The sequence below is a fragment of the Mytilus californianus genome, unplaced genomic scaffold (assembly GCF_021869535.1).
Source record: "Mytilus californianus isolate M0D057914Y unplaced genomic scaffold, xbMytCali1.0.p SCAF_12, whole genome shotgun sequence".
Taxonomy (NCBI): domain Eukaryota; kingdom Metazoa; phylum Mollusca; class Bivalvia; order Mytilida; family Mytilidae; genus Mytilus; species Mytilus californianus.
Genome location: NW_026262604.1, coordinates 62646033 through 62672666, shown reverse-complemented (window position 1 = coordinate 62672666; position 26634 = coordinate 62646033). Strand labels below are relative to the sequence as shown.

General features: G+C 32.1%; 1 protein-coding gene across 1 annotated transcript; it reads left to right on the top strand.

Moving 5' to 3' along the window:
* The first annotated feature begins 7974 nt into the window (after positions 1-7974).
* LOC127722157 (uncharacterized) lies at positions 7975-16802 on the top strand. The gene is made up of 5 exons (XM_052229011.1): positions 7975-8573; positions 11020-11178; positions 12009-12132; positions 14788-14973; positions 16556-16802. The coding sequence occupies exons 1-5, from the start codon at positions 7996-7998 to the stop codon at positions 16742-16744; spliced, it is 1236 nt and encodes a 411-aa protein (XP_052084971.1). The 5' UTR covers positions 7975-7995; the 3' UTR covers positions 16745-16802.
* Positions 16803-26634: the final 9832 nt, after the last annotated feature.

Here is a 26634-nt window from a genome sequence, read left to right as displayed (position 1 = left end):
CCACAAGAAACAGACAAAGGAGTTTAATTTTGATAAAAACAACAAAGTAAAGTTTAAAAATTGTTCCATTTGAAATTTTTAAGAAAAAAAACCCAATAAAAATATCCAAATAAGGTTTTGTTAAAATCAGTTAATATCTTAAAATTTGGATAAAAGAATAACCCATTTTAAATTCGGATAAAAATAGTTAAAGTCACCAACTAAATTTTGATAAAACACTTAGGGTAGAATCATTTGATTCTGATTGAGGGGGGCTGGCAGATTTTGGAAATAAATATTCTGGTTCCTGTTTCCTTATTTTTACGGTGATGTTGTTAACCGTGCCCGGAAATTTAGATGGGATTCGGGTAAACTCATCAATCCTTTAAATAAGGGTATTCTAAAAGGTAACCAACTCAAGACTGTAATTATATGTTTAATTGGTATAAATATTGATCTGTTATCAGTAAATTAAAACCAAATGAATAAATATCATTATAATATACCAATGAACATTTTTAATTCTACAATTCCTGGTACCTGTAATTTGGCATTGCACAAGGTCGTGTTTTCTACGACTGTCAATGAAGTCTTTTAACTAAATCCATTAGATGTGTACTGATTGATATTTTAGTCTTAGATGCATGATATGTTTATAAGTTGTTTTATTTTACTTTGAACTAGCTGTCAGTACATGCGAGTAATCTCAGATATGAACTTAGTGTTTTGTTGTTGTTGTGGGGATGCATAAATAACCTGTCACGTACGGTATGTGTGTTTTGTTACTTGTTTTTCTGCTTTGTATGAGTCTAATGAGTCAAGTCCTTTTCAACTGATTTTTATAGTTTGTTCATATGTTGTGCTGTTACGCCACTGTTCCGGGTCAGGGTACGGTTGTTCCCGCCTGCATGTTTAACCCTGCCACATTCTATATATGTCTGTCCGAGGTCAGGTGTCTGTATTTCATTGCTTGCCGTTGGTTATGTCTGTCATATTTTTTCTTAAATTGTTTTCTAATGAATTAGCCTGTTAGTTTTCTAAATTGAATTGTTTCATATTTTTCATGTCTAGGCCTATAATTGCCTACCTTTGACTGCATTTGAACTTGGGTGGATGGTTGTCTTATAGGCAATCATACCACATTTCTTTATTTTTATTTTTCATATTGTCAGACGCATTACATTTTTTAAAATTATTCTTTTTACTGGAGTATTGTCAGTGGTTATTTTGGGAGCATTATGTACGTCCATTCTCCTTGTGAAATCACAATAAAATTGTGTATGAAACCTTCCCAATTTTTTGTGTACCAATTTGTACAATAAAACCCCTCTTTCGTTGGACCCTGGATTCACCCTTGATGTTAAGGCTTTTTTATTTTCCTATTGATAGAATATATATTCTATAATATATTACTCAGTTTTGACTGCTCTGTGTGTTTGAAGTAGTATGTGTATCCTACAAAATAGGTGATCTATTTCACAAAAGTTAAATTTACTTATGGTGATGTTGAGGGGATAGATTTCGATAAAAGTAGTACAATATGTCACCAATTCAAATTTCAATAAAAACAGTACAGTTTACCCAATAAAATGTTTATAAAAACAGTAGAAGATCCCAAATTAATACGTTAACGAAAAAAACATAAAACAGTCAATTTAAAATATATATAAAACAACAAAATGTCCAATGAAAATTCTGATAAAAGAGTAAACCCTTCCCAAATTAAATTTGTATAAATACAGTAGAACATCCCAATTGAATTCTTGATATAAACAGTAAAAAAATGATAATTACAGTAAAACATCCCCAATTTTATTTTTGATAAAACAGTAAAACATCCCCGATTTAATTTTTGATAAAACAGTAAAACATCCCCGATTTAATTTATGAAAAAAATAAGTAAAACATACCTAATTAAAAGAGATTAAACAATAAAATATCCTACTTAAAATTTAAAATTAAAATTTAAAAAAAAAACAGTAAATCATTCCAATTACTTGATGAAATAGTAGAATATCCCTCAATTAAAATTTTGATAAAAAAACCAGATATAATAGCCTATTAAAAATATTTTAAAAAAACATCAAAATGTCCCGTTTAAAATTCGGACAAAACAGTAAAGCATCCCAAATTTGAATTTTGATAAAAACAATAAAATATCATCATTTAAAGTTTTGATAAAAACAGAAAATAAACTCATCATGGATACCAGGATTGAAAAATGGGTACATCCGGCACGTTTTTCGTCTTCAAAAGACTCATCAGTGACGCTCGATTAAAAAAAAAGGCTAAATAAAGTACGAAGTTGAAGAGCATTGAGGACAATGTACAATGTCGGGATTTTTTTAATTGTTTATATATATACTTCGTTTAATGTTTTATATTCTCGAGTGTAACCATATACTAAAGGATACATTTTAGCATTACAGATTTCCAACCATCAACATGACTGCCGGTCACACTTCTATCGTGTCTTCTTACTATGCGCTGACTGCATAAACAAGTAATTCAGTTTTTATTTTTCCTTATGTAGTTAAACCCAGAATTGGTTTAAGCCCTTTAAAACTTTCCTTTCTCCGTTTATTCTTCGACGCACGATCTCTGTTGTATCAACACATATGAATACTCTTAATTCTCTTGTGACAATTTCCATACGCGTTGCCCTTTGGTAAATGCGAACTGACAACATCAAACAAAAATGCAATTATCTTGCATTTATGATTTTTGCCTCGCCATTTTTTACCAGTTGAGTGGCCTTTGATTAGACATCTCCCTCATCGATTCTTGCCATGCCGAGAACCATATTTATTTCCTATTATGCTAGACCATAATCTTTCACAAAGCAACTCACATCCATTAATAGAACCTTGAGTTTATATTGTACAGCACAATCATCACTGATGATAACAGCTGTTCTATATCTAATTTTCTCTCCTCCTGTAAATGATGCATTACTTTTGATGTGAAAGTGTGAACTACATGGTTGTCATACATTAGCTCATTATTTATTGTGTCTACTATTTCTTCTACTTTTACTTTTTCATGCTGTGGACGATTATACATGTATGTTCAAACACATTGGTATATTATAATTACTAAATCTGTAGCCCAGTGTGCACCTGGTATTTCATTTTCTATTGAATTAAGTTTTGTGTGCCGCTAATGACAGATATAAAATACCACCTAGTATGTGATTGTAAGATTTTTTTATGATTTCAAGATTTTATTTCAAAAATCCAGGCAAACAAGTGTGCAACATAAGCAAACACAAAACATAATATTATATAATATACAAAAAGCAATATAATCTATAATGAACAGTGTAAATACAAAAACATTAGGGATAGAGTGGATACAGGAGTCCAGATTTAAAACAGTGGACTGATTTTTTTTAATTAACAGAGACAAGGTTGTAAGTAACTATGTATGACATAGTATAAGCATATCACACATTTTAGCTTCACATGGATTATTCAAATAATATTGTGGAATACATCTTTTTTGGAGATCCATTTTCGTGTCATTTTGACAAATAAAAAGATAGTGGAACTCGTCTCCAACTAAACCATCTGCGCATTTTTCACATATACGATTATTTTTGAGAATATTTCTCCAACGACCAGTTTCAATAGGAAATTTGAGATTTGATCATCTCAATTTAGTTATATGTGTTCTTTGATGCGAATTAAGTCGTAATAAATGTGTTTCTATAATAAAATATGTTTTGAATGACATATAGAAACGACCCCTAGAAGTGTTTGCCAAATCTGCATTCCACTTCTGAATAAACTGATCATGTAATATCTGTTTTACATATACCTTTAACCAATCAGTACTTGCATGTAACTGGTCTGAGAAAATAAAACTGCATGAGCCCAATTTCGTCAAAAGTAGACTTGATAAAATATATCCACTTATTTCCATGCGTATCGTCCGAGAACAATCTGAATAGTAAAGTGGCAAATTTTGACGATAGTTTGTTGGAGGGTAAAAGACTATTCTAGTATGTTAATATTCTACATTTTATATTAATTGGTTCGTACTTTAAGTATTCTTTTTAAAAATTGTAAGTGCACCTTTTCAATATTATCATTTTTCTCAAAACCAATAACTTCACAAGAATAAAGCAATTTGTACGCTACATCTGCATCTCCGGGACATAAGGATTCTCGGACAGCAGCATATTCATCTCGAACCTGAAGTTCTTGATGCAAATGAACTACATCTATAACAGATGATCTGTTATTTTATTCAAGACCCAGTGTTCAATTTTATACTCTGACAATATTCACCGACGACAAAAAAGCTTTCTATGTTTAGAGATGTTTTCAGAAATATATCCAAGATATTCCTTCTTGCGTTTTTTTGTTGGTTTTTTTTTTTTTTGTATATATTATGTTGACGACCTCGCAAAATTAGCCTTTTCCACTTTCCCAGTACTTTCATTGTGCTATTAAAATGAGTGTTAGCAATATGAGGACCAATGCCTTCTTTATTCAGTGCGACTTTTTTCTTGATGTGACTTTAGTCATTAGTCCTTATACTATTTTAGAATACATTTCAGGTGGCTTAAAATTAGTGTCCTGTCAACAGCTTTAGTGTTGTATGTTTCTTTATTTATGTAATGTGAACTTGTATTTGCAATTCTTGTGCTAGTACTCAGAAACAAAACAAAACTAACTCAGTTTTACTGTGCGTATTGCTGTGTTTGTTTATTCTACATTGGCTAGAGGTATCGGGGAGGGTTGAAATCTCCTAAAACATGTTTAACCCCGCCGCATTTTTGCGCATGTCCCAATAGTTATCAAATGTACCAGGCTTATAATTTGATACGCCAGACGCACGTTTCGTCTACATAAGACTCATCAGTGACGCTCAGATCAAAATAGTTAGAAAGCCGAACAAATATAAAGTTGAAGAGTATTGAGGACCCAAAATTCCAAAAAGTTGTGCCAAACACGGCTATGGTAATCTATGCCTGGGATAAGAAAATCCTTAATATTTCGAATAATTCATACTTTTGCAAACAGTTAATTTATAAAAATGACCATGTAATTGATATTCATGTCAACACCGAAGTGCTGACTACTGGGCTTGTGATACCCTCGGGGACGAAACGTCCACCAGCAGTGGCATCGAGTCAGGTACCTCGGGCTTTTGTTAGTCTTGTATGTTTTTTAATTTTAGTTCATTTTTATTTGTTGGAGTTTGGTGTGACGTCCATTTTCGTTGAACTAGTACACTTTTTGATTAATGGCCAGCTGAAGCTCGCCTCCGGTTGCGGGATTTTCTCGCTATGTTAAAAGTCCTGTAAATGGAAAAGGGGGGTTCAATTTTTTTTTTATTAATTCAAAGTGAGGGAATCAATTTTATCTCTAATGAAACATTTGGGAACTTTTCAATCTTCAAGTATATCCTACATATGGGTCATTTTCAGAGTCCGTCAATATTCTTGTACGACTGACCTGTGATGAAAATACGGCTTAATTTATTAGTATTTGAACGTTGGTGTCCTGCATAGTGCAACTGAGAGACTAGACTATAACACATGTTATAGTAGTCTCAGTGCAACGTAAGTTCTACTACTTGCAACAGAAAAATAATGAATAGTACATGGATTTTCTTGGAAATCGTGCTCAACCTTGTAAATTAACCCCAAACTAGATGTCCCCACTAAAAAATACCAAATTATACAAAAATCTTACAACTTTCTATTTAAAGATAGACAATACGATGAAGATTAATATTATAGAGGCTTTAAATTGTAGCTAGCTATAGTTTTAGATTTATTAAAAAAAAATTATAGTGTCCTTCATATCTTGTCAACTATACATAACGAAAACGTTTTTGTCTCCTATACTATAACTTCTGACACTCCTTTTTAACTTGAAAGTGCCTCAGCACTAACTCTACGTACCATTATAATAATGGAAGCATAAAAAGATAATTTTAATAAACTCTGTAAATGGTATCAGCAATTACTGGCATTTAAGTAGGTAGAGGTAGCCCTGTATTTTTTAACTTGTCCACTTGGTAACAGGAATTTTTTATCAAGATAACAATGGAATATCACGTCCACATCTATATCATTACAATCAATGTTCTGTGCTTTATAGAAAAACATAGTGTATGTGATGTCGAAGTATATCAGTGGTATTAAAAAAACGCCCCAAAAAGTGAATATGTCCACTACATAACGTCAACGGGCAGCTGAAGCCCGCCCCCGGGTGCTTGGTTTTCTCGCTGTGTTGAAGACCCATTGGTGGCCTATAGCCTTCGGCTGTTTTCTGCTCTTTGGTCGGGTTGTTGTCTCTTTGACACATTCCCCATTTCCGTTCTCAATTTTACAAAGCAATTGACTTAATTCTGTTATGTCGTGGACATTAATGTTGTGTAGTTGACAATATTGTTATGCAAGTGACAAAAATCAAAAGTCAAAATCGGTCGTTGACACTGTAATAACAGAAGCAATTAGAAATTTTTTTTATCTTATAATATTTAAGCAAAAGGTCATCATTCATTAGTACCAAACATTAAGATATAAACATAATTGCTATCGGTATGTAGTTGACAAATTCCGTAATTTCTGTAATCTCATTTTGCATTCAAAATGATCTTCCCAGTTTCATTAAGACTGCACATTTCGGATTTTGTTCATATAAATATTTCAGTATTCATTAGCTATAGATTAATCAAAATTAAAGAAAAAAAAAAGATTTCTCAACCCATATCATCATGTGTGTCAAAGGAAAGTGTTTTGCATGTTTAAATGTTGGCATATTATAACCCTGATAAATTGACACATCTTTTTAATTTTTTTTTTAATTCTAATTAACAAATGTTTTCCAAAATAATAATAATTATTTATAGTCATATTTATTATGAAAATTAACAAATAATAGTCATATTTGTATTTGTATATTATTTTTATTTATATTAACATTATTTTTACCTGAGTTTACCTGTAAAATAAATGCGCGCAAATGTAATTTTAATCCCCAAATTCTCGCAAACGTAACGGTACATTACCATTACATTTGCGCGCAAAATTCATTATGTTTGCGCGCAGCTTTTGATTACGTTTGCGCGTATTTATTTGACAGATAAACTCGGGTAAACACAGCTCAATAATAATACTTATTTATTTATTTATTTATTTATATCAATTATTTAGAAGTACAAGTACCCCTTCCGTTAGTCTAAGTCCCCTGTTCACGGGATTTATTACGAGCACTTTATATTTTGTTTTAGAATTCAATATGAACAATATGCAATTTGAAGATTCAGATTTTCAGATTCTTTATTTCACAAATACCATATATATACATAGATTCTACCACTGCATCGAGTGTGATACGATATTTATCCACTCGAGAAAGTTAAATTTTCAATTTTAAAACGCGAGGCTTGCCGAGCGTTTTAAATATTTAAAATTTAACTGTCGAGAGTGGATAAATATCGTATTACACGAGATTTGGTGGTTGAATCTGTTTCTCTAATGATTTTCAAACAATACGCAGGCAAATTTATTCCTTCTTTTCGAATGATCTGCAAAAAGATGTGTTCTTTCTATGTGACGTCATCAGGCATGGTCGCCTTTTTTCATGCCGTCACAAAAAAAAATTTACATGGTTGTTTTCAAAATGACCACCCCTCCCCCCCCCCCCCCCTTTCCACCCTAGGTAGAAAACGAAAAGTCCCTTATTTAGTTCGAGATACCTTGTTATATATATACATAATGAACCACGGTCAAACTTGACTTTGCCGGGTCGAATTAAGGGCAGGCTTATTTGTCCCTTGTTTGTCATCAAGATTAGTGAAGTACACCAATAGCAATGCTTAAATAGGTTTGGGGTGGTCTTTTTAATAGACAATACGGATTTCCTCTGTCTTTTATAATTCTGTTTATTTTTTTTTTTATATTTTTGGTTTCTTTTTGGATTTTTGTTCGTTCACATTTTTTGTAGATGGTCCAACTTTCCTTGGGGCGAGCTGTCCTGATGAAGAAGCATCAATATGGCGTCGTTGAATTCGAAAGTAGACTTGGCAAAACAATGTATTCCTGATTCATCACATGGTGTGAAAAGGAGCCTTTCTGATTTTGAAACACAACTATTATCCGATGATAGCGATGAAATCTTGGAAAGACATAGATCGAAAAAGAAGGGTAGTGATTCTGAATATAGGGAAAATGTCTCTCGTCCTGAAGAAAACAGTGGTTCTTACTTTTTGGAAAACATTAAGAAAAACACGTCGGAATGGACAGCAATGATATTACCGAATTTCCAAATCAAGTTTGACAGTGACACTTATGCTTCAGAAGATTATGACGTATTTACGAAGGGTATTTTGCATTTTATTGAAAAAGCAACATGTTCTGAAATATTCAATCTTTTTTTGAAAGGTCGAAAAGAAGATAAAGAAAAATATGAGTGTTTTCAGTACGCACTTCTTGAAGTTTTTGACATTGACTGTTGCCATATTGATGATATTGATAATGAGGACATACAGATATTAAACCAGAAGATTGAAGACTGTCATTGGATTGACACCTATATAGCCAAGACTGATTGTAATCAACGACTTGTCAGAAGGTAGTTACAGACCATTGGCATTGATCAGGCCAAGATACACTGTATTCTAAGAATCCCAGCTGACCAACCCCTAAAAACTTGAAGCCATTGACAATACATATTAATGAAACTAATCATTACTTTTTCCAAATAACCTATATACACTGATATATGTATATAAAAAGCAAAATTACTTGAGGTTTGTTCTGATTGCCAATGAATGAGGGTTGTAATGGGGGAACCTTTATGACGAATACTGGTAAAATTCTTGCCAAACGACGTTTATGGTAAAATTTGCTGTATGACAATAAACAATGATAAATGTACACTTCCTCATGTTCCTTTTAGACGATAAAAAATTGACTGATTTTGACGAATCAAGTTATTTTTTTTTCAAAAATAATGGTAACGATAAGTATTTGAGAACTCTGATGAATCACTATAAGGATATTATGAAAATGGTAAACTTTAAAGCTGAAAATTACTGTTTGACGCCTGACCATACTGACGGTAAAGCATTCCTACCATGCCTACCCTCATGACTCGAATGAGTCAATACAACGATTTCGGGAGAAGTCAGATGAACAGGAGAGCTGATATATATTACCCTAATTCTCTTTTTATATGGAGTAATACTGCTTTTATCGATAACAAAGTCTTATAATTTTCAGATATATGTCATTTTATTTACAGTTCTACATTGTAGGTGTCAATTCATACCAATTTTGCTCTTATTTATAACATTTTTTAGACATCTGGATTTTTTTCTTAATTGATATATATCATGTATACATGGTATATGCTCTTGAACATGCTGAAAGAAACGCTAGACTCGCTTTATAACTATTGTCATGATTGTCATCCTTAATTATACACTAATTTAGTAATAACAGTTATTTCATATTGGTTAAGAAGTAGCTTTTCTTGTTGGATAACAAGGATCCACATGACATTATTTATTCTTCAGTCACGTCAAATTCCATCGGTCTTTAACAGAAAAAAACGGACATGAAAACCGGTTGTTATAAACAGATGTTTACATGTTAGTGACCTGTGGAGGGTGGTTTCGCTATGGAGATAAATTTTATACATGTATAACTACGTGGATTTTTTCCAGTTTAAATGTCGGTTAAACATTTTCCTGTTTTAAATTATATATAGAAATTGTTGAATTGTTTACCATGTTTACCATATGTTTTGTTAAATTATAAAATTATAGAAAACTTTATTTTTTTATTTAATATACTGATAAATTGCATTTAAACATGTTAAATGAATGGCAGTGACTTATAGGTATCACTATGACTGGTCTTCATACTCTTACCTATAGAAATCGTACATTAAATCAACATGCTCAAGTTTGCTTTGAACAATTTGAATTAATCATGTTAATGGGGGAATTTTAAGAAAAATAGTTCTTCAATGAAATAAACATAATATCTATTTAAGAACTGGTCATTATCATGATACATGGACTGCCCATGTGGCTTGGTCATTATCGCTGTCCAAGTCAATACCACTGTTCTGTGGGCAGTCCATATATCATGATATTGACCAGTTTTTCGATAACTATGATATGAGGGTGGTAAAGGGTTATTTTAGTGCAACGTTTTCTGCCTTTTTATTAAACATGTTTTTTCGTGTTTTGCCGTTTTATTTCTCGTTTTCTCGTGTTTGGTTCGAAGTGCATGCTTCGTGTTTCCCTTTATTTACTTTCCAAGTTTCGTGTCGGTACTCTATATTTCTCGTGCTTGGCCATGCATTTCATTAAATAGTAAACCGGGTCTAAATTCAAAGTCAGTCTGGAGATTGTTTTAAATTATGTGTTCCCAGGATATTAATTGCTATCAAATGACTATGAATAATATTTTATTTTAATCAGATGCAACTTGCGAACGCTTAAAGGTGACTGCGGGGTCGTCATGTCCATTAATAACTACTGCCAGATCTCCAAGAATGGCTGAGTAATAACTTCTAGTACTTTTTCCTTAATACATTGTTTGTACTTGCAATTTTATTTCTCGTGCTTTCTTTTGTCACGATTTTTATTTTCTGTACAACGTTTTTGGGGATTTTTATTTCATGTGTTTCCGTGTTTAGGACCCCCCATTACCACCCTCTTATATAATTAATACCAAAAGATCTTATGGGACTATTAACATGATTAATAAAAAAAAATGTGTTAAAAATCTTGAACATGTTGAAGGTCCAACTTAAAAAAAAAATGTTCATGTAGACAGATATAAATGAATGTAAACAATTGTATTTAATCGAGACTTAATTTATTTATAATTTGTAGAATTATTAGAATGAGAAAAACAACTTTTATGTACATGTACAAAACAGTAATATAAAAACAGCTGGAAAAAAGACTAAATTTGGAATTACTTGTAATATATGTTTCATTGCTAAACTAAAACTTCTATAGCTATATATTTCATTTTTGCTACATGTAAATTTATTGTAGAATCTGTGATAGAGAATTGTGTACAACTTTGAATATGTTTATGTGGCAGCTACTACACATGCATAGAAAACAAAAAGAAAATAGACTAAAGAAACTTTCAAAAGGAATGTATCAAGAACTTTTTGTCTCTTTTGCAAGAATATTTGGCTTAAATATTGTGTAAGTATAACCATATTAGAAAACATATTGAGAGTATTCTATCTTGCTATATTTATTCAAATTGCATGGTTATAAATAGATATTAGAATTGGCAAAGTATTTGATAACATAAATTAGAAACCTAAAATCTTCTCAGCATTTTAAAATTCTGTCTCATCAAGATCAAAATAAAACTAATGATAGTAATGCTGTTCCATACCATGGAAGTATTCAAATGAATGAAAACTATGAATATCTTGCACCTGAACTCTACATACATGCATTTATCTACTTCAAAAAAGAATGAAGACTTTAATCTCTTTAACAGGTTTTAGGAACTTTGTCCAGTTTGAATGCCAATTCACACTTCAAGAGTCTGATAAATAAAAGAAGATGTGATATGTCAATGAGACAGCAACCCAATGATACAAATAGCCAATGAAACATTCTTTTATTCATAACTTTCCTTGCATATTGCTTCTGTGTTAAACATGTTTAATTGTGACTTGGATGGAGAGTTGTCTCATAGGCACTCATACCACATCTTCTTATATCTAATTAAGAATGATTTTCTATTTTATCCTGAACTTTTTAATGTTGATTTGTACCTTGTATGAGAATATGTTAGATCTGATGGGCAGTCACTCAAGCTGTTTACCTGCACTTTGAATTTATATTATACATGTATAATTCCTGTTATTTTTCAACTAGCAGAAGTTGTTAAAATAAAGTGCAAGGGAAACTTAGTGGATTTTTGCTGTGCTTTGAAATTTTATTATACCCATTGATTAATTTATTTCATTGCTGGTACATTGAAAGGGACATAATTCTCAGAATCTTTTTCTTTTCAGGAGCGGTTCCAATGTTGAAGAGTACTCCATAACAATTAAAGAAAATGACTTTGTTGCAACACCAGATGCAATTATATGCCATCCATCTGCCTTTGATAGTGACAAAATTTTTGCTGTTATAACGGTATGGTAAAAAAAAATATAGTTGGGTGTCCTGTCTGGTAGGAAAATAAATAAATAGGGAAGGTACAGTGTGTGTGTGTAGAATTTGTTGTTCTTTAGCTCACAAATGTTGATGAAAAGTCAGAAAAGTCTTTGAGGCCTATTGTCAGCACGTCATTTTCAACTTTTGTCATTGTAAATTTTCTAGTTTACATTGATGAAAGGTCCATGTTAGCTATAAGAATTAAGAGTTCTGTGGTATGATCATGATGATTACAATTTGACAACTTTCCACCAAATAATGTAGAAGTTAACAACTATAGGTCACCCTACATCTTTGCTAGCCATTGGTTATGATACGGCCCACTCATCAGTCAGGGGACTTATTGAAATAAGTGATTTTTAAATCACTTATTTAAGTAGCAAATTCGAAGTTTTGTCACAAATTGTGATTTTGTAGTTTTACCAAAATTTTAAACACATAGGTTTAGATAATATCTTTTCATTAGTAAAATTGAAAAAAATGAACTCTTTGCTTCTTTTAAGCAGCAAGGTTTATGCCTATGATGCAATCATTTAGCTGCAAATTCTATTTTAGTTGAAAAAATGCTATAAAAATGACTTTACATGATGAACTGATATTTTCTTAACAGATTTTTCCCAGCAGTGGGAGTATTTTTCCTGTAAAATTCAAGGTTTCATCTTATAGATTATGTAATAAAATTCTACTGTTCGCGATCAAAATTTCACTGTTCGGGGGTGTTGAAATTAGTGGGGTTATTAAAATCATGATACTTAAAGAAGTGATTTTTTGGAAGGAAATTGAGGTATGATACTTAAACAAGTGATTTTTATGTCATTATCCTAGATTTAGTACAAGGTCATCACCTGACATGACCCGGTCATCCTATCAACACAGATGTTGGTTCTGATAATTTAAGCAACATAATAAGTCCCTGGATCATTAGTATTCTATATTTAAAGCTACAATAAAGTTAAATCACTTAGTCTAGTGGTTAATTTGTACTACTTAAATAGGTGATTATTAAAGAAAGACAACTCTCACTTCCAACCTTTATGGACATAATGTTACTTGAATTAGTGATTTAGAAAATCACTCATTTAAGTAAGTCCCCTGACTGCTCATCTTCACCCTTCGCAGATTAAGACAAAATTTGTGTATACAACAATGTGCCATCTAAGGACATATAGAAGTTACGCCCACTTTGATAACATCACTCTTGACCAATGACAGCACTTTTCTGTCTTAAGTTCGGAGGTGTAAACATAGATGTGTCCAGTGTTTATAAATTTTGTGAAGCAGATATCACCTGTATACGTTGACATTCACACATTTGTATGAGAAATATACTCAAGAACTTCAATTATTTGATTTAGAACATGAAAAATGTCTTTAAACATGGTTATATGTTTAAGGGGTAAAGACTTGTTGCATAATCTGCACGTTGGCAACTGTTTATCAACATTTTTTACATTTACACGTGATCATCGTAAAGGCACTTTTTGATTGGATGCAGCTAGTCACAAACCTGATCAATGAAAATGGTTACCTTGTGGATCCGAAATTCTGACTTAATCTGCCAAGGGACGGATCATAACATTTGGCTAGCAAAAAAGGATACCCTACAGCCTTCAACAATAAGCAAAACCCATACAGCATATAGCAAGCTATAAAAGACCCTGACATGAGAAATCTAATTCTCCACCAGAGACCAAAAGACGTAGAAGTTAGCAACTATAGGTCACTATACATGCTATAAGGCATTTAGCAATGAGAAAAACCTAAACCGCACATAAAGCTATATAAGACCATGAAATGAGAAGACCCATTGGTGGCCTTCAGCTGTTGTCTGCTCTATGGTCGGGTTGTTGTCTTTTTAACACATTCCCCATTTCCATTCTCAATTTTAAATGCAAAACAATTCAAACAAGACAACTAACGGCCCGACTTATGACATTATGTACAAAACAATAAGCAAAAACAAATATGATGTACAGCAACAAATGACAACCACTGAATTGCAGGCTCCCGACTTGGGACAGACTCATACAGAATGTGGCGGGGTTAAACATGATTGTGGGCGTCCAACTGGCCCCCTAACCATGCTAACCTGGGACATAGTGTAACAGCACAACATGAGAAAAAACTATAAAAATCAGTAAGAAAGGCCTTAACTCATCTGAACGATGCAAAGCACAAAAACAAAAGGTTTAGTAATAATATAACATTTGTGGCAAGGTGGTCTGTAATGATTAGAATTGTAAGTTATCGTGCCATAGATTGGTGGTTCTCTCGGTGTACTCTGGTTTCCTCCAACTAGTCACCATGATATACCCAAGTGTGCAAAAAGTTAAACACCAATAATAAGTCAATCATTCTTATGTACGAATATGTTCATCCCTAGACCTCCTGTCTAGCATTAAAATAGAGAGATAAGTTATCAAGTTGGCAATAAAAATCAAAAGTCCAATTAAAACAGACAAGACCATGACCATATTATTTGTATACATGTATATACAGGAAAAGTGATATTATGATAGCAATACATTTTTTATTCATTGTTTCAAAAAGAATTATGTATTCTGACCCTTGATATGCTACCTGGACATTTATCAATATAGGTTTCAATGGTTCTGTATTTATTTTTATTCTCAGGTAAAACAAGATCAAGATGAAGACAATGATCAAGTCGAAAATTTAAGCAAAAAACAGAAAAAGTCTCATGAAGACCATATTTGTTCCTCCCTAAAAGGTCAACATTGTGGACAGTTCCTGTGTACCTTACCATTCTCAGTTTTCGGAAATCGTGGAATGTATGGATTTGTTGTACAAGAAACAAATGTAAATACTCGTTGGCAATTTTTAAGTGTTTAGTAAAAAGTGTGCTTAAAGTGTGATGCATCAACTGATTTTGTGAACATAATTTCATTTATCGATAATTTTATTAGCTGAACTAGCTATGGTAGTGATAAACCTTGGAAGATATAGATATCAAGTTAGTACCATAAGGGTTATGATTGTAAAAATTGCTCAAATTAAGTCAATAGAAAAGTTTCTATAGTAGGTTAATAAATACAAGTGAGCAGTTCAGGATCCTGGGAGCTTCAAACTTATCTTTTTAGATCTCTCAATTACCCATGTAGGAAATGTTTCAGCTTTTTGTCTTCATTATTCATTGTAAATATTTTTACACTACTGGACCACATTCAGTCAAATTTGGTCTGAATGGTCCTTAGGATCAGCAGTTAAAAAAATGATATATCTGAAGTTTTAATCTATCAATTACATTAGACATTGTCACAATTACTGAAAACTTTGAAAAAGCAATATAAAAATTGTTACAGCACATGGACATATGATCTGTTGATTACCATTATGGATATCAAATCCAAATAAAGGGGAGGTAACTCATGTTTACAATACAATATAAACAATGCCAAACTATAAATAAATATACTCTTACCACTTATGGAGTGAGTTGAACTAGTAAGGTTAACGGCACATCAAATAAACATCACACAATCATGTGTCCTATATAATTACACATTACATGGAGTCCTAAAACCAAAATACGAACATAAATACTCGGACTCTAATTATAGAAATATACAATGTGACAAATATTCTTTACTCATTCATATTTGTACTTTATAAAAACTATTTGATACAAAACTATTACTTTATATAAATGGAAACACTTTTCAGTCTTTTGTTTAACAAGCAGCCATTTATAAAATATAGACTATTCGTGACAATAATCAAATAGTAATGTACGCAAATTAACAATACAATAGTCTACCGTGGCAAATAAACCGTAGATTATAAAATCATATACTTATAGCTTAATAAAATAGTCTCATGTACATCTTGTGTACTTATGTTACATGCATGCGATATGAGGAGAACGTTACAAGACAAATAGAAACTTTGCTATAATATCATTTACGTGAAAAATATAAATAATGTTAATAAAGAAGTAAACTTACAGTATTCAATAATATGTTGTGTCCAAAATAATTAGGTATACAGGTAACTATGTGGTCAATATAATCAGACATAAATACAATCGACTGTCATGGGTATCGTCCGTGGAAATATACAGGTACAAAACAAAGGAAATTAAACTTGACCGCGAAATATTAACAACCAATCAGATACAATGATTCAAGTAAATCCCTAATGAATATTCATTGAAAATAACGTGAATATTACTATACATATAAGTAAGGTTTTCAAGTAATAATTTAAACTAAAAATTCAATATTCAAAATATGTAATTAAGCTTTTATCATAAATATAGTAATTTAATAAATAGATGATTTTTACAATATATAAAATGATCATAAAAATCACTCTGCTACATTTGGCCGACTCAATGACTAAAAGTAGGAATGTTTAAAAATGGTTTCTTTTAATATTTCAGGTGACATTAACATGTTTTAAACCAGATGATGGATATTATGAAGATTCATGTAATGGATGTTTACGAGAGAAAGAAGCAGTTGTGACATTCAGTAAACAATATAATATTCTAAGGAAAAAAGACAGAAGACAGTTAGTGGATATGTTTTTGGATTTTGAAAAGTTACTGAAATTTCTTTCTGTGAAATGATAGTCATCAGGTTTCATTGTTATTAAATTCATTTTGTATAAAAATCATTTTAACTTTCTGAACTGCTATTTTTGAGCCTCTTCCAAAGTATCAAGAACTCTAAGGGCTATTCCATTAAAAAGAATGTACCAGGGTCGGACGGCAATTATAAAAAATCCCGTTGGTTGTTGATGTGTTGAAGCGTTTATGGCCAGTGGCCCTTGGTGTTTAGAGAAACTAAGTATTGATGGTTGTTGGTCTTCTTTGACAGTCAGTTTTCGTGACTGTCGGTTTCATTGTTTTATTTTTCGGTATTTATTATTATTTGTTTTTGCAAGGACTTAAATAACCTATTGTTTTTGTCTCCTGCTCATATCGTGATATTTTAGAAAATATAACTGTTCCCACGACCGACGCAGCGGCAATCGCAACGTTGTATTCTACCTATGGTACCAGTTCCGGAAGTGCAAGAGTTACTTCCCTTTCCTTGAAATTTAAATGTTGTATTTCGATTTTGTACAGCAAAAATTGCTTGTTGCTCTTTAATATATACATATAAAACAGAAAAGACTTGTTGCATAATCTGCACGTTGGCAACTGTTTATCAACATTTTTTACATTTACACGTGATCATCGTAAAGGCACTTTTTGATTGGATGCAGCTAGTCACAAACCTGATCAATGAAAATGGTTACCTTGTGGATCCGAAATTCTGACTTAATCTGCCAAGGGACGGATCATAACATTTGGCTAGCAAAAAAGGATACCCTACAGCCTTCAACAATAAGCAAAACCCATACAGCATATAGCAAGCTATAAAAGACCCTGACATGAGAAATCTAATTCTCCACCAGAGACCAAAAGACGTAGAAGTTAGCAACTATAGGTCACTATACATGCTATAAGGCATTTAGCAATGAGAAAAACCCAGGGGCGGATCCAGAACCTCGAAGTCTGGGGGGGCACCATGAAACCAAAATTAAAGATTTGTTTAGATATGTATATATGCGAGTGTGGGTGGTGGTGGTGTCATGTATTGGGGATGATGGTGGTCGTGGAAGGGGGGGTCAGGTCTTCATTTCTATATCTTTTCATTATTTTTGGATCCATTTCTTTCTACTCTTTTATTTGCTGCCAATTGTCCTCTATTCTTTATAGTTCATCACACCTTTAATCTGTTTTCTATATTTTTGGGGCACATTTTTTTCTAGTCTTTACTTTTTGACCATTATTCTCTAATCTGTAAACCCCATTCATACCCTCATTCACGGTAAACCATTCATACCCTCATTCATGGTAACCTATTCATACCCTCATACATGGTAATTAAACAAGAAAAAAATGTGTATACACATATTACTGTACTATAATAGAAAAAGAATGGATATTGGGTATCCATCCACGACACAAAATCAGTACATGCACAGCAGAAAAACACACAATAAGCAAAGGAACAGCGCTTTTGTTGCTGTTCTTTATCTCAAATATGAGTATAGGTTTTCTAAAAGTACAATATCATTTTATTAATGATATATATATAAGGCACAGACCATTCATGTTTTGTGGAGGGGGACTTAAGGTTTTTTTTAAAGACAAATCATTGGTTTCTATAAAAAAAATAAAGGGAAAAAACACGACATTCAGTTTAAAAAAATGCTGTATGCATTGAAAAAAAATCGTTTGTTGTTTAATAAAGTCCGAAAAAGACTTCTGAGAAAGACACATTCCCCAGAAACCGTATACAATGTGAGTGTTTGGTAATAAAGACGTATCTCATATCGATGCTAACATTCCTGACACTAAACATCTATTTTTACATATTCTTTTCAGACCGATTTTAGTTGGTAATGTCTTTCCTGATCAGAAGATTTCTCTTGTTAATCGATCTTGATCATGTAATATTGTATTAGAAATCAATAAATATATTCGTATTAATTCCAATCAGCATGTAGATGTACATGTAGTTTACATAAATGCTTTTGGATATAGACATTACACAAAGGTGTCAATATTTACACAACCATCGATAAGTTGTCATAAATCACGCATGTTGAAGCTGGGGTTAATTAACGACCAGTTTAGGAAGTCAGATCAAGCTGTGTCTTGATTTTAGATCTAGATATCTAGCTATATCGATAGATAAACAGATACAGTAGCAATAAAACTATGTTAGAAAAATTTTTGGTGACCCCGACTGGGGGGGCACGTGCCCCCTGTGCCCCCCCGGTAAATCCGCCACTGAAACCTAAACCGCACATAAAGCTATATAAGACCATGAAATGAGAAGACCCATTGGTGGCCTTCAGCTGTTGTCTGCTCTATGGTCGGGTTGTTGTCTTTTTAACACATTCCCCATTTCCATTCTCAATTTTAAATGCAAAACAATTCAAACAAGACAACTAACGGCCCGACTTATGACATTATGTACAAAACAATAAGCAAAAACAAATATGATGTACAGCAACAAATGACAACCACTGAATTGCAGGCTCCCGACTTGGGACAGACTCATACAGAATGTGGCGGGGTTAAACATGATTGTGGGCGTCCAACTGGCCCCCTAACCATGCTAACCTGGGACATAGTGTAACAGCACAACATGAGAAAAAACTATAAAAATCAGTAAGAAAGGCCTTAACTCATCTGAACGATGCAAAGCACAAAAACAAAAGGTTTAGTAATAATATAACATTTGTGGCAAGGTGGTCTGTAATGATTAGAATTGTAAGTTATCGTGCCATAGATTGGTGGTTCTCTCGGTGTACTCTGGTTTCCTCCAACTAGTCACCATGATATACCCAAGTGTGCAAAAAGTTAAACACCAATAATAAGTCAATCATTCTTATGTACGAATATGTTCATCCCTAGACCTCCTGTCTAGCATTAAAATAGAGAGATAAGTTATCAAGTTGGCAATAAAAATCAAAAGTCCAATTAAAACAGACAAGACCATGACCATATTATTTGTATACATGTATATACAGGAAAAGTGATATTATGATAGCAATACATTTTTTATTCATTGTTTCAAAAAGAATTATGTATTCTGACCCTTGATATGCTGTTTTTGTCTCCTGCTCATATCGTGATATTTTAGAAAACATAACTGTTCCCACGACCGACGCAGCGGCAATCGCAACGTTGTATTCTACCTATGGTACCAGTTCCGGAAGTGCAAGAGTTACTTCCCTTTCCTTGAAATTTAAATGTTGTATTTCGATTTTGTACAGCAAAAATTGCTTGTTGCTCTTTAATATATACATATAAAACAGAAAAATTACTCGGAGAGTTTCTACAATAATATTGTGGTTTAATAGAATAAATAGTTCAAGAAACTGAAATGGTCAAAATGGCGTATCGGTATCATTGTTATAACTTGAATATAGTACTAATGAATAGAATTTGACGGGTTATGGATAACATTTGATTAAGGCTTGTGTTAAATATTGGGCGGGGTTTTTATTCAATTTTCAACAGAAACGCGTAACATAACCGAATTTATTCACTGTTGTTATATGTCCAGTGGCAAATATAACATTTATATCGGCAGTGCAAATGACGGCGTTAATCTTGAAATGATAAAATGAAATTAAAAAGAAGTTTTGCACTTAAGTTAAAGAAATACAATACGGAATCCAGAAATGATTTTAATCATGCCGGTTTATTTTTCTAAAACTTGTTTGCTTCCTTTCTGATAATAGGGAAGAATGAAAAATACTTTCAGTTTGCTTGTATTGCTATTTGAGCATGTTAAGACTCATCCATTATTTCCCAGGAATGGACAGTTACTTGGACTTTCTCTATAACTTAATGTTGTCATCAGTTAATCAGTTAACCGGACATTTTTTTCAATTTCAATAGTAAAGTTATGTAAAAAACCTACATTGAACAGTTGTAAGCCGATCAAATTATATGATTTAGTTATTCATTTCACTTAAAGGGGCATTAGCTGTCAAATTCATCTTCACCGATTTGACTCAAATTCTTATATTTGATTTATAACATACTAAAACGTATATCCAAATTACAAAATGTCTAAAATAAACAATTAACAATGCATGGACTCGATAATATGTATCAACATTTTGTGTGTATTTTTGTCTAAACATCATCTAATTAACCATCGAGATGACATCCGAAGACTGCCGACGGTCATATAACCAGATATAAGCATAAATTAGATATAAAAAGATAGCGTCCACGTGCAATTGGATTTTTCTAGGTCTGTTTGATTTCATATTGTAGGGTAAAAGGTATGTTTATCGTCGTTTAAACCTGTGTAAGAAATAGTTTTTTTGTGGATCGAATCAGTCAACCAAATTATTCATCCTTGTTTCACTTTCAATGTTGACATCCTTTTCCTTTTAATAGCTGAATACATGCGTAACCCATCTCCAGCTAAGGAGTTAAATTAAAGGTCACATGAATACGGATTCAATGAGGTCGAATTATTCACTTGCAAGTGAATAATTCATCACTGATATTTATTTATTTTGACAAAATTGAACCAAATTGGCTGCTAAAGCGAATTAGTATTTCACTATATCACTTTCATTAAGCATATATGTAGCAAATATCAGTGCCTGCAACTGGTCTGTCATACAAACTGTTTCTGAAATAGCAGCAAGAAACAATTAATCAATCAATAAACTGATTGAACTAAATCAAATAACATTCCAGTGTTGATGGAGATGACAGTAAAACTAATTCCCAGGAGCCTGTTATTCAGTGGTTGTGTTGGTTCATTTTCGTTTTTCATTAATTGTTGTTATAAATCAGACTGTTAGTTTACTCTTTTGAATTGTTTCACATTTTGTCATGTCTGGGCTTTTAAAGCTGACTATACATTATGGATATTGCTTATTGTTGAAAGCCCTACAGTACCTATATTTTGAACTCTGGTTGATAATTGTCTCATATCTGCTTCATTCTGATTAAAATATAGATCCTGTATCCAATCTTCACTTACATGGATCTGAAAACGCTCTGTCCTACTTTCTGTTCTAGTAATTATTACATCATCCAATGAAATTTCTGCCTACATAGTTTTGAAGGTGTTTATTATTATGACAAAACCAGAGGATCCCAAAAGGTTTTTAAAACAGAAAGTAGAAACAGATGATCATTTTCAGATCCTTGTAAACAAAGGGTGGACACAGGATCAGTACTTTAATCAGATTGTGTCTCCTTATTTTTATATTTTTCAATATGAGGCTTCAGCTGTATTATCAACAAATATTACAGGAAATCTTGTTTTGTTGTTTGCTTTTTTGTAACCAGAGTATAGGTTATCCATTAGGTGTAATACCACCAAATCATAGTACGTCACAAACGGTTGCATACGAAAAAGGGTCTAAAAAAAGAATTCCCTTGAATTTGACAGTTGTAGAAAACTAATCCTACATTTCATTGCAGTAAAAATTTTCTGAGTCATAAACTTATATCTTGGGTGTTTCAAAGCACCATTCTTTTCTATTTGGTGTTTTTAAAATATTTTGGAAACTTGTGGTTACATGGTTACTAAAGCTTGTAAACAGGAAAGAAAGGGGTGGAAATTTGATTGGTTAACTTCCAGTGATTGTTATTATCTTATGGACAGGATAAAACTTTACTCTTGCCAAGTATTTCTTTATTTGAAACAAAGATAAATCCTGCACAATTTTTTGAAAAGTGCAAATTTAACAAAGACTAATAGGGGAAAAACAATGGTGGTATTACACCATTAGTTTATCCATATCTCAAATTCCTCTTTTGAATAAATAATGTGAAAAATATCAAAATCTAATGAAATGTGACAGTAATTTTCTTTATCATTAATAAATGTTGATATTTCATGTAGATGTTTTTATAGAGTATACATATATCTACAATTCCAAGAGGTAATTTCTTTTCAATTTTGAAGGGCCAGTAAAAATAAGTTAGATATATTCCAGTTGGTTCTTGTATTATCATGAAACGACTTCCTGTTGGTTGGTGTTAAGATACATGGTACATTCCTCTTTGTCATGGGGGTACTTAAAAATTGCCTTCCGACCCTAGTACCTCCTTTTTAATGGAATAGCCCTAAGGATCACTATCAATCGTTTTGCACTGGTATCACAAGTTTCTTCTATTCAAAGCTTCTCAAACACCCTCAGGAAGCACTAGCTGTAGTGCAAAAATCTAACTTTTTATGGAAATACACATGTTTTTATAATAAATTTCATGAGGAAATCTGTGAATAAGGCCAAAATTAGAAAACACCATATATAACAGAACAGACAACATTTCTTAAGTCTGTTTCTCAGATATTATAAGTATTAGGTGAATTATATTTGATTTGTGGAATGATTGTAAGATGTACATGTCTGACTGGCAGGTTTCATCTGACCTGGACCTCATTTTCATGGTTCATTTGATTGGTCAATGTAAAATTTTGTGGTTTGGTCTGTTTCTTTGATACTTTTCTATTATAGCAACCAAAAAAAAAAAAAAAAGGGGTAAACATATTTTCTTGAACAAATGAAGATAAGTGTCTGAACTATATTTTAAGCACTGGTTGGTCTTAAGTAGTCCGTCCATCTACTGTATCACTAGCCTGTCAACACTGAGGTTGCGAGTTTGAACCCCAAACATGTCAGGCGAGTTTGACTCCAATCTTAATTGACTAGGAGTGTCAAGTTTCCCTGCTTGAGGTCGTTGGCTCTCTCCAAGCATTCCAGCTTCCTCCACCAATAAAAACTGACCACCATGATATACATGTATCTAATAGTGCTGAGTGTGATGTAAAACACCAACGGCAGTCAATGAATCAATCTGGTTGGTTGCCTTTATGCTTCTAACTCTAGGTACAAATGTACCATTTTTTAATAAAATTATATTAGGTAATTTTAAAAGTATCCTATATTGCCCCAATAGTACTTGTTCAGGTACAAAAGGCAAGAAACCTATTACTACTGAAATACAGAAAACCTATTTGCTTTTTCTAAAGAAATCTTCCTGAACCATGTGTGCAACCTTTCACGAAACTCAGGTTGTTGTGTTGGTTAACTCACTTGAATTTTTAATTTCAAAGCTTATAAAATGAAATTGTAAATTTGGTGTGTCAGAACCTTTTCTGGATTTACCTTCATCAGAATTGTTCAAATTTGAAAGTCAAGGATCTATCATTACTTTAATATATAGTTAGCTATATATGACTAAAAGGAACCTAAAACTAGCAAAATCCAACAGAGACTTTAAGATAGGTATGTTATCAATGATGTCAGTAACTAAGCACGGACTACTTAGCTAATGAATACCTCTAGGACTAGAAGCCCAGCTGCATTATCAGCCCAATGCTAAAAAAATTAACAGTTACTAAATTGTTGTGTCTGAAGTATTTTTTTTGAATTAATCTCATCAGGAAAGCTCCAACCCAAAAATTTGAAAGCCAAGGATGTAGATCTATTTGAAAAGTTTATGAGCTATTTTACCAAATGGGACCTAAAAAGAAGAGCCAAATCTACCTTAGATCACCTTTTCCTGTCAGACGAAGTTGGAACAATACAATAATGAGTGTGCTTATTGTTAAAGGTCATATGGTAACCTGTAGGTGTTCACATCATTGTCCTGTGGTCTCTAATGGAAAGTTACATGCATCTCATTCAAAGTCACACAACATCTCTTTATTTTTATATTACCCTTGAAAGTGCTTTAAATTCTGTTGGAAAGAACAAGATCCCTATTTATTTGGGGGTCAGTAGGTCAAGGTCACACCTATAAATAAATTAAAACCTTAAAAAAACTTTTGTGTTCTACAAAACATATAGTTAGGAAAAGTTTGGTCAATAAAGCAGCCTTGTGTGAAAAAGAGCCATATTAATGATACTGAAGTCACACAGTTAAAAGTCACAGCAGAGAATTGATAAGCTAAAAATAAGGGCAATTGTTTTTTTTTTTAGATAAAATATTTTGACCAATTAGTACCATATTACATGGATAAATGCTTCTAAAAGAGAGGAAGGGCCATTTACAAATGCTTCCATTAGATGATGGCTGTTAAGGTAAACAACCACGAGTATGAAATGGCATCATAAATGTTTCAATTACCCCTTGTTTGGTGGCAATAGGTCTTTGAAAAATTTACATGAGTATATCTGTGTCTAAGAGAGTTAAAATATATATCCTTACTCCATAGGTGTTAGTGGTCATACATAACAAAATCAATAATCCTTTTTATGATATGTTTATTTATATTAAATATCCCAAAGAGGAAACATAAATCTAGAAATGTTACTTGTAAATAAATAAACTTTGTAAAATCAAATTTCACAATTTTCATTTTTGTATAAACTTAACTACAATGTAATATTATTTTTCGTTTTAAATTCAAAACAATAAATATCCTGAGTTTCAAAATATTTAAATTTGCCAAAGACTTTTTACCCAAAAGGATAAATTTCTTCACAAGCTAATTTCTAGTCATTTGATTATCATATCCTTTTTTATTGAAATTTTACACATTCAGTATACTTTGGCAGCTTTTGATCTCAGAATAAAATATAACACTCTTTTTTTAGGTGCCACTTTTAATATTTCTTTTGAATTCTTTTTAGTCACAATTGTGATATTTGCAATGTAAAAATTCTGTCAAGAAATCTTATTCACAATAAAAATAGCCTATAGCACTAGTATGTTGCCTTATGTCAGGCAAGACCATTTTCCAACTAATTACATGGAGCACCAATAAGACAGAATCAAAGGTTTTATGCATATTTTCAGGAGAGACCATTCAGCAACCAAATGAAACCTATTCAGAAAAAAAAAGTTGTCTTACTTTCATTGAGAAATATCTGGAAAATAAATTTCTTTGACAATTGAAATAAACCTTTTTTTTAACTTAAATTAAAACTTCAGTATGGTTTGTTATCTATAACTCTTAGAGTACATTACAAAAGTGTGATATGTTTTAATCATGCTAAAACTGGTAATACAATTTTTTTTTGTTAAGAAGTTTTGATGGTCATGTAACACAGGAGTTGCAAGTAATGTATATGTCATGTACTTATCACAAAGTTTTCAATATTCAATATAAAATATCTTAATATATTTTACTGATATACAATAAATTGATACATGTATAAATAAAATGCTAATATGAGACATTGATAATCACAGACTTTCAACCAATAGTAACAATCTGTTTATGTGACAAATTAACTAATGCTCTACGAAATTATGTACAAAATTGCATATTCAATATCATCTTATTTTTAAATGCAAAGACAATCACTGCACCATCATATTAGAATTTTCAAACCACAATAACAAACATATTTCATTGACATTGAAAATAAATAGATGATATGAGAGAATATTTTCAGATAATAAATACTTTTAATTCATGACTCATGATTCAGTCTTCAAAATTAAATACTTTGGAATCATTTCTTTCTGTAGATAGAGGAAAACGGTTATTTCGAGATATTAGAGGTTTTGACAAAGTCTGCATACAAGCCTATAGTAAATGTGAATTTTGTTGAACATTTAAATTATTAGTTTACCTATAACTGCAAAATATACAAAAAACTGCTTCGCCCAGCGCAGCTGGATACGACCACAGAGGTCCAACCCTGAACACTTTGGGCAAAAATGGACACAATATTCAAGCTTAATACACGTCTGAATTTGGATTGTAATTAAATATTTGACACATTATAGGTTTCTGACACAGAATTAATGTAGTCAAAGAACTTAAAATTGGTTATATCATTTGAATCTATATTCAATTGAAGATTTCTTGCTTTTGTGCAATACACTGCACTGTGATGTTGACCATTACTTAGTAAATCTTGTGGATAAAATTTTTTTTTACCCCCCCCCCCCCCCCCCCCCCCAATTTTGTTTTAACCTCCCCCCCCCTTTTCCAACAAAAAATAACATTTGAAGTA

Coding starts and splice junctions, on each gene's coding strand:
- LOC127722157 (XM_052229011.1), top strand. CDS start 7,996: ATGGCGTCGTTGAATTCGAAAGTAGACTTGGCAAAACAATGTATTCCT. Junction 11,179..12,008: donor ATATTTGGCTTAAATATTGT/GTAAGTATAACC, acceptor TTTTCTTTTCAG/GAGCGGTTCCAATGTTGAAG. Junction 12,133..14,787: donor AAATTTTTGCTGTTATAACG/GTATGGTAAAAA, acceptor TTTTATTCTCAG/GTAAAACAAGATCAAGATGA.